General features: G+C 45.2%; 1 protein-coding gene across 1 annotated transcript in view; it reads right to left on the bottom strand.

Moving 5' to 3' along the window:
- Positions 1-2,977: 2,977 nt before the first annotated feature.
- The window catches only part of tle2c (TLE family member 2, transcriptional corepressor c), a 21,657-nt gene continuing 14,424 nt past the window's right edge, over positions 2,978-10,210 (bottom strand). The window contains exons 5-12 of the mRNA XM_080836667.1: positions 9,127-9,189; positions 8,486-8,560; positions 7,742-7,919; positions 7,109-7,125; positions 6,456-6,575; positions 6,028-6,075; positions 3,471-3,629; positions 2,978-3,141 (exon numbers count right to left, since the gene is read on the bottom strand). Coding sequence (XP_080692793.1) covers positions 3,034-3,141; positions 3,471-3,629; positions 6,028-6,075; positions 6,456-6,575; positions 7,109-7,125; positions 7,742-7,919; positions 8,486-8,560; positions 9,127-9,189 — 768 coding nt within the window. The 3' untranslated portion in view covers positions 2,978-3,033. The remainder of the gene's footprint in view (positions 3,142-3,470; positions 3,630-6,027; positions 6,076-6,455; positions 6,576-7,108; positions 7,126-7,741; positions 7,920-8,485; positions 8,561-9,126; positions 9,190-10,210) is intronic.

Genomic DNA, 10,210 nt, shown 5'->3' with positions numbered 1-10,210 from the left:
TGATGAGTTGTCTGTTTTGGGAGAGATATGACCTTTTGCAGGTGTGCCATAGTGTTTTGATAAACCATCTAGGTTATTTTGGCAAATGTATTTAAAGCTTGGAGAATGTCCTTTTCTTTTCGGGAAGGAACTTTTCATTTTGGGGGCACTGACTATTTTTATGAGAAAATGATTTGGTTTTGAAGCTTGACTGAACTGTTTTGGGTGAGATATGACCTTTTGAAGGTGATCTATGTAGTTGTGCTGAACCATATAGGCTATTTTGCCAAATGCACTAAGAGCTTTGAGAATGTAATTTCGGTTTCGTGAACATGCCCAAAGCAATCGATAAAAACTGTAATAAAAAGCATTCCCTATCTTGCAGAGACAGACATGATGCAGACACTTGGAATGAAGGTTCAGTCTGGAGATAACTATATGAAACTGGAGTTGCGGCCAATCACAGAGGCACAAAAAGGCCACGCCCACATGTCTCATCTTAGCCCCACCCCCTAGTTTATATGCCTGTCCTTCTACTTTTAGGCTCCTCCTCCTTCAGTAGCATTTGACAGGCAAAAAATTTCAAGTGCCTTTAAAGGATAAATCCTTGAATATAATCCATTACACTTGTTATCAAATTCTCTGGCTCTGTAAATGGAACACAAAGTGGCTCAGACCAGACCATACACTCTTTCAGCCAATCAATATGTTACTTCAGGAACACGGAAGGAAGGGGTCTGATTTAATTGGCTGTTGAGCTCAAATATCCTTTCACCAGAATTAAGGACTTCGCCTTTAGTGCTATAATCATACCCATCAACATTTAGGCCACCTTGGTTCAGATTGGTTGTCTCAAGACGTGTATGTTATTATGTCTGGCTATGCAAGATTAAGAGTGATCCTTACGTTGTCATATTAGTTTTACCACTGTTCTTGCTCTACACTGATTGTCCTATGATGCTTACACTACCCCAGCAGTCAACTTTCCCGACTTCCTAATTTGGAAATGTTGCTGCTGAAGTTTGCGTTTTTCCCCCCAATGGCACATCCCCACCAGTCAAAGGTCCCTCTTACCCACGAGCGCCGTTCACATTCCTGTTTAAAAACACTGCAGGTTCACAGGCAAACCAAGTCCCATGTTCTTTATTGTCAAATTAACACTGAAACCAATTAAGAAACTGCTAGAGAACAGCGCTATGAGTTATCATCGGAGAAAGAACACTAGACCATAACAGAAAGATCCGTTTACAGCAGTCAGATGTTATGGCTGTGCATGGGCGTGTCCGATCCATACCAGTTTGAACTGGAGTCGTGTGTTTGCTTCGCCGTTTCGGTGAGTGAGTGCTCTCCTCTGGGTCTGCTGTGGCGACGGCCATTGAGGCAAACCTTACCCGTCTGGGCCTTTCAATCCAGAGAAAAATATAAATAGTTAGTCAGGTCCTCTCCACGCTGTGTTTCGTGCAGAGTAGCAAGAGAAGATACAAACAGTGTTGAGGGGGATTCCGCCGGTCCTGCAGACGTTCGTCCTTACACAGTGGTCTATGCTGATTGGTGAGATTATTCACAGAGAGGGGGGGCCTTGTGTGTATGTTCTCAGGGGGGGTGGGGAGCTTGGCCTACGACCTGATTGGTCCGTCGGGGAGGAACTTTCAGGAAGAGACAGCAAGGGTTTGGAACATGACTGGAATAGTCTGGTGACATCTGAAAATTGAGCATAGTTAAATACTTGAAAGAAACGAGACAAATGATAAAAAATACATGATTAATGTTAGAAGTTAATCTGTTTCAAAAAAAGCTTTCACGCTCAGCTAGAGTCTAATGAAAAAAGTTGAGACGGGAAGTGTGTGAATATTGTGTAAGTCCGTTGTAATGAATATCTTACCTTTGCAAACAGCATCCCAAGAATCGCTCTGATGCCTTTGGTTTGTATGTGTGTATGACCATGTTCATTTGTCCCTGCTGTAGCATCTATCATTGTAAATGTCGTTCGCTTTGTGTGTATGTGTGTGTAATTTACCCGGGAGTGTGTATGTGTGTTTAAACTGAGAGTTGTTGGAGAGTGTGGACACCACAGCAAGGCACCAGAGCCATCCCCCTTGCACGCACTCACACACACACAGAAACACATACACACACACACTAAAACACACCCACTCACACACACACAAAGACACACATTCAAACACACCCACTCACACACACACACATGCAGAGAGGTGACTGACGGACAAGCAGCGTCTACCCCCTGCCCTCCTCTTCTAAGAGCAGAAAGAAACAACAGAAAGCCAAATGGGAGATAGACAGGGAGGAAAACAGGGATAGAAATGGAGAGAATAGAAGAAGGAATACATAGAGCGGAAAAGGAAGAGAGGGGGAATACCAGAGAGAGAAACAGAGACAAGAGAATGAAAAAAACAGAGATGAGAGAGGGGTAAGGAGACAGAGAGAGGGTGAGCAAGTGAGAGAAGATGAATATGAGAACACGGAGGAGAGAGTGAGAATTGGAGACAGAAGGAGAATGACAGAGAGAGAGAGAGAGAAATGGAGACAGGAGAATGGTAGAGAGAGAAGGGGAATGACAGAGCAAGAGACAGAAGGGGAATGACAGAGAGAGAGAAGGAGTTAGAAGGGGAATGATAAAGAGAGAGTGTGACCAGGAGATATGAACAAAGAAAGGGCCAAGAAGGAGGAGAGAGAAAATGAAAAAAGAATAGACAGAGAGGGAGGAGTAGAGAAAGAGAAAATGAAACATAGGTCAGTAATCACTGCACATACTAACTATTCACAGAGGCAAACTATATGGACCTAACCTCTAGACATGTAAGATGTGCAAGACTTTAAGCCAACACAACAATCCCTTCCTTTGATGAAGAGGATATCTACATGGTTGAGTTATGATCTGTCATGGCATAAAGCAGTATTTTAGCAACCTCTTACATTTAGGATGAACTGAAGCCCCACCCTCATCCTCTACTACTTGGCCTACCACAGTGGACTATGTTGCCGTAGAAGCAGGTGCCCAGATGTCAATCAGCCAACTGGGAGGAGACTCACCTAGAGGGAGGTGGGGGGAGGAGTGCGTGCCGAGCGGGAAGGAGGATGAAGAGGAGATCCTGGAGTCTGAGACACCCGACGGGAGGGAGAGGGTGATCGTGCCCCTACCTGCCGGGGGGGGGATTAAAGGGATTGAAGAGTCATGCAGGTACAAAGACCGAAAGAAAAGCAGAAGTTGAGGGCAGGCAAGAAAGAACAAAAAGAGGAGGAAAGATTGACAGAGAGAGAGAGAGAGAGAGAGATAGAGAGAGAGAGAGCATGAGGTCAGGATGATGAGAAAAAGGCAAAGATTTGGAAAGAATAATAATTCTTAGAATATAAAACCCATTGAAACTTTGTAGGCATGAGCCCATATATCAGTATTTATTAGTGTCAGATCTACACAGTATGCTGTGCTATTCAATAATCATTGTTAAGGTCAGTGTTGCTATGAGTACCTGTCCCAGGTGGGTGCTGTTCCCCGCGGTGGGGGACTGTGATTGGCTGGATGTGGAGGGGCTGCTTCCCCTGGGCCGGCCCCTCCTGGGCGACAGTGCCCCCCCAAGCCCGTTCCCATCCGGGGGGGAAGGGGGCACCCCTGGGCGCGGTCTGGGGCCCTGTGGGGAAAAAAAACAAAACAAAAACATTATCATTAAGGATTTTAAGTAGGTCTGTCTATGACTGTCAGGTCCCCGAGCTATGCTCCGACCACGCCCCTTTCAGCTCACTCACTCTCCCAAACTGCACAGGCACAGTCACGTTAGGTCACGTCAGTCAGCAGCAGCACTCTGATTATCACCTACACCTGTCACCTAGCCTCACTCACCTGTACCGTGTTCATAGTCACTTCCATCACATTCATACTCACGTTAGGTTTCATCATTCACGCCCGACTCACATTGCTGCGTTGGAAGGCGTTGATGCGTCAGGGTTAACGCATCCCCATTCACTTTGCATGGGGTGACATCAACACCAACACCTTTGCCGAACTGAATTGTGGCTCCGTTTGGTTCGCGTGCGTTGCGTTTCATGCTTTGCTCGCGACAGTTGAAGAAGGTTCAACTTTTCAACAGGCAATGCATGCATCAGCCAATCATATTGCCTTTCATGCATAACTGACAGCACAGGCACTAGCCAATCATATCCCGTATATGCTCACGTCTACAGAGCGGCAAACTCAAAAAAAAAAACCATGGCTGCCAAACTCCGTAGATGGTCGTATTTGTACCTACAAGTTGGTTGTTTGACTTTTTTTTGGTTAGATTTTTTAAAAGTTACCGAGAAATAGACACTGTACAATGTAAAAACCCCTTTATTGTAACTGAGAAATACGTATCATAGGATTTGCGAGGTGTCTGAGCACACTGTCTAATGATGGGTTAGGGTTAGCATGCTACTACTCACAGGGTAAAAGCTTACTAGTGACGAGATTGGTTTGTTGACCTGTCAATCTCACTATAACGTCTCCGTTATCAACAGAACCGCATGCGCCAGACTCCTCCTCCACCGTCCGTTTCATCAACGCCTTCCAACGCAACAATGTGAGTCGGGCGTCACACCAGCCTCATCGATCACCTGCACCAGTTTGCACTCAGCTGATTAGTAATCACCCCCACCTGTCACTGCCCTTTATATTCTCCACTCTCCCTGCACTCAGGTGTCAGTTATTGTTTGGTGTCACACTTAACAGGTATCACGCGTTAGAGCTCTGCTCACGCTGTTTCTCGCTCTTGCTTACCGTTGTTTGTTACCCTCGTTTGTGTTGTTCATGTTTGTCTTCAGTTTAGTTTAGTTCCTGCCGAGTAAGACTCGTGTTTTGTTTACCCTCCTGGTGTTGTTTAGTTAGCCTTTTACTTTCCGAGATTGTCTTGTTGTTTTGATTTCGTGTTCTTGTGAATCCGTGCTTTGTTTAACACAGTGCTGTGAGCCTGCGCCCCTCCTGGGCTGGACTATTATCGAGGAGTGAACGCGCCCTATTTTGCCCTTCGGTATCCCATTATATCTGTGCTGTCCATCCAATCGCAAAATAAACACCCTTTTCCTCAACATGCCGTGGTTCCTGTGTTGTTCCGTGACAATGACTAATGAAACTGGGGGGGTTAAAGCAATTGCCCTGGCTCTTCCAGGGGTTTCCACTGACTGTTGCGGTACAGTTTGATGGGCGAGTACTTGGCTTTCCATCTAAAAGAATCACCCTTGAAGAGAGGCAGATTGACCAGACGAAAGACTAGACGGAGGTCTCAGTGCTATTGTGAGGTCACTGGGGGCATTAGGTGAACCAGATCTGCCGCTGTGCACAGAGAACATTCTAGAACTGACCCCTGCCTAGAGCTGCCTTTATCCTGGCACCGAACCTAAGCTGTGTGTGTGTGTGAGAGAGTCTGTCTTTATGATAATGTGTGTGTATGTCTGTCTGTTTAGTTTAGTATGTGTCGTAGTTCAGTGTGTGAAAAAAGAATGAACAGAAAAAGAGGAGTTGTGGGAAAATGTGTGTGTGTGTGTGTTTGTGTTTACATTTACATGCTAAAAGAAAACTATGCAACATAACTGGGTGAGTGGATGGTAATCTTCCATTGGTTTTTACCTGTTGGCAGTAAAAGATATTTTTAAATATCTCAGCTTAGGAGCCCTTGTTTTAGTAGAGAACCCTTGCAGAACCTTTCAGAGTTCTGTCTCTTTTTGGAAGGCTAATTGCCCTGTTTTTAGGATGTGAGGGGTCACTAAGACTCTAAGGGTGTGTGTCCATATAGCCCTTTTTCTGAGTGCCAGTGTCAAAGAGGACAGAGTGCATGCGGTCGCCCAGACAACAGCAACAATTTGAACATCACACACAGAGAGCCACAGGTAATTTCTGTGAAACATTAAAAGCTAATCTACAGTTCAAATTATACTCAACTGTTTAAGTCAGTCTGCTGCCAGGCATAAGCATAACACACACACACACACCACGTATACAGTACATACACACATCTGTGTCTGTTGCCCTTGCGCACCTCATGTCAAAGACCTCCTCACCTCTGAGCTCACACCAACGTCCACCTCACTTCTGTCTCCCTCATCGTCCTGCGGCGTCAGAAACATCACATGATCACATCACACCGCAGAAATGTTGCACTGTGAGTTTATAACTTTAAATCAACTCGATTTATAAATCAAGATTTTACATAATCAACAAATATACAACTATAACTACTACTACTCCTACTACTATTACTAATACTAATAATAGTATAGAAGTAATAATAAAAACGATCATTATAGTGATGGGGATGATGATGCTCGTGGTACTGGTAGTAATTATAAGAGTGATGGTGATATTGACGCCTGTAGTGGACTGTGAAGATAATGGTAATATTGCTGCTGATGGTGATAGTGACGACTCTGCTGATGGTGATGTAAGAGAAAATGGTAATGATGCTGGAGATGCTGATGCTGATATTTACACTGTGTGTGGGGACCATGGTTCTCTCTTCGGCTCGGCTCCGTGCCGCCTCTCTCTGAGCGGCCAGCGACGCAAGCTGCCGGTCATCCAGGGGACTATGCAGCGGAGACGCAGACTTACTCTGGACAGAAACACACACACAAAAACATACATGATGGGATGTACAGGAATGCACACACACACACACACACACACACACACACACTCCCACACACACAAACACACACGCATGCACACACACACACTCACACGCACACACATAAACACACACACACACACACACACTCACACACACACACACACACACTCCCACACACACAAACACACACGCATGCACACACACACACTCACACACACACAAACATATATGATGGGATGTACAGGAATGCATTCACAGACGCACACGCACACACACACATGATGGGATGTACAGGAATGCTTACACGTGCGCACACACACACAAGCACATATAATGAAATGTATTCACCCACACACACACACACACACACACACACACACACACACACACACACACACACACACACACACACACACACTCACAATTGTGATTGCCAGTGAATTCTCATGAGCATAAAAACATTTGATGACACACACATACACACACACACACACATGCGCGTTGCCCAGACTCACCCGACTTGAGGTTCCATCTGAAAGACAGAAACAAAGGCACTTCAGAGAGGGAAAGAGCTGGCTCCTTCTTCAGGCTAGGAACCATGTGCTATAGCACTCTGCGTACATGAAGATATCAGGGCCAACCAAAAATCAAAATGTAACTCCGAAATAATGATATTTGTGAGGCATCTCCATGGAGAGAAATATGCTGGAATGAGCCGTTTCATCGCTCCTAACTCTCCTAACTCCTAACACTTTTCCACCTCCTCTCCTTTCCCTCTGAGGCAAGGAACAGCTTAACTGCCTGTCCCTGATTCGACCCTGATATGACCATATTCTGTCCCTGATTCGACCCTGATATGACCATATTCTGTCCCTGATTCGACCCTGATATGACCCTATTCTGTCCCTGATAAGACCCTGATATGACCCTATTCTGTCCCTGATAAGACCCTGATATGACCCTATTCTGTCCCTGATAAGACCCTGATATGACCCTATTCTGTCCCTGATAAGACCCTGATATGACCCTATTCTGTCCCTGATAAGACCCTGATATGACCCTAGTTTGACCCTGGCCTGTCTCTGATCCGTCCCGGATGCGACCCTGGTCTGTCCCACTGACGGCTACTCTCTGCGTGATGTCTTTACCTCTCAGCTCATCGGGGTGGCTGTGAGAAGGGTCGTCTTTGGCCACCAGGGGTCCAGGAAATCCAAGGGCAGTGGGGAGGGCCCCGAGCCCTGACCCCATTCCCAAAGAGAGACCCGAGGGGTGGGGCATCAGGGGAAAGCCTGATGCATGATGGGACAGATGCTGGAGCTGCTGCTGCTGCAACACAAAGTTGCAAAAGTTAGTGCACAAGACACAAACACACACACACACAGACACACAAAAACAATCCCCAACACATATGAACACATACACACACAAAAAATGTATGAGCACTATATGTTCAAGTGTATACTATATACTCAAAATCACCTGTAAAAAAAACACCTGTAGGACTATTTGAAAAAACAAACAATGGTTTATAAAATATCACATTAACTATCAAGTAGAAGTATCCAGTGGGGGGATTAGAGGGAGGTTTCTGCCAAGTTTTAGTTCAGTGTCGCCCTCTAATGGTCAACAAAAGACCATGCAGGCTGATGTGCCTCTAATCACACTATTTGAACTCCAAGTTCAAAAAAATATTTTCAGATATTATTTAAAAATATTTTCCTAACAATAGGACCAAACAATATTTTAGTTCAGAAACACACACACACACACACACACACACACACACACACACACACACACACACACACACACACACACACACACACACACACACACACACACACACACACACACACACACACACACAGACACACACACACACACAGACTCACCCCGATAATGGCATTGAGCTCTGCCATACTGACGTGCTTAGAGCGCTCCACTGCCTGAGCTACCTGATGCTGGTGCTGAGGAGAAAACACACACACACACACACACAGAGACACACACACACACACATACACACAACCACAAGATACTCAAGTAAACACATGGACAAATAAATACTGATACGCAAACATCTTAACATAAAGGTCCACACAGTCACACACACACACACATGGCAAGAATACGCCTTTCTGTTTGCTATCTTGAAGTGTTCACAATTTTGTCATGAATATGACAGAGACCAAGACCAAGAGAGAGAGAAAGAGTGGGATGAACGGATTATAAGATGTGAAAGAGACAAGAGAGAGAAAAGAAAGGGAAGATAGGGAGAGAAGAAAGGGAGAAGAGAAAGAGAAGAGAGAGAGAAGAGAGGGAAAAGAGAGAGGGAGAGGAAGTGACTGGAGTAGAAGAGAAGAAGAATACCACTTAGTAGAGGAGGAGTGTAGGAGAAGAGGACACGGACACAGACACAGACACAGACACAGACACAGACACAGACACACACACACACACAAACACACGCACACAGAAAGGGGAGGTGTGTGTGGGAGCAGTGGATGAACTGAGGGGTGGGGTGGCAACTCACCTCCTGAGACAGGAAGGGGATGATCTGAGTGCAAATAGCAGTGAGCCTCTTCACAATCTCCGCCTGAGGGTTACACACACATATAGATATAGTCACACATGAACACATGCACATGTACACACACACACACACACACACACACACAATACAATATATTTCAGTTTAAAAATGTCAAATTCAAAGAAAACAATGAGATACAACTCACGTGATACAAACAATATTGTGATACAAGATTATGTTTGCAAAACAATTGTAAACAAAAACACACAACCTCAAAGAAAGCCCCCTAAAGTTCACCCCCAAAAGGCATTAAACGGAGCTCTTTAGCCGCCAACACGGCCCTGGAGAGAGAAGGTTTAGCGGCTAATGTAGCTGAAGGTCGGCTCTGCTCTGCAGTGTGTGTCTGGGATGTGTCTGCTAGCTGCTGACTCTACTGAGCTCTGCCACATGCATTATACATAACATCATGGCTACATAGCACATGAACACCCTCAGTCATCTCTCTCTTCCTTTGCACACCTCTTTCACTATCTCAATCTTATCTACTCCTCTAGCTATCTGTCTTTTTTTATGCATCCATCCCTTTATCTATCTATTTATCTATCTATCTGCTCAATCTATCCTCCTTAGTTTTCTCTTCCTCTCAATCTCTCTCTGATCCCCCATTCCTCTATTCTTCATTCTGTTATCCCCCTCCCTCTCTCCCTCTCTCCCTCCCTCCCTCTCTCCCTCCCACCCTCTTTCCCTCCCTTCCTCTCTCTCTTTCATTTGCTCTCCTTCATTCACAAGACTCTCAGCTGTCTTTCCTCTGACCCACATAAACACTCAAATCCCACATTTACAACAGATGGCCCGCCGGGGCCTAAGAGCACCCCAGTCTCATCTGGATTACCCTGTGTGTGTGTGTGTGTGTGTGTGTGTGTGTGTGTGTGTGTGTGTGTGTGTGTGTCAACCCAATTTGCTCACATCCAGGAGAAAATTTCAAATCCCCTTGAGAACCAGGACAATACATAAACAAACAATCTGACAGAATTTGAGTGTAATCACCAGACACAATATATATTTCTCACACACACACACACAC

This window comes from Sprattus sprattus, assembly GCF_963457725.1.
Source record: "Sprattus sprattus genome assembly, chromosome: 4".
In the NCBI taxonomy this organism is placed as follows: Eukaryota; Metazoa; Chordata; class Actinopteri; order Clupeiformes; family Clupeidae; genus Sprattus; species Sprattus sprattus.
Note: the sequence above shows the minus strand (reverse complement) of the source record. Positions and strands in the feature narration are given on the sequence as shown.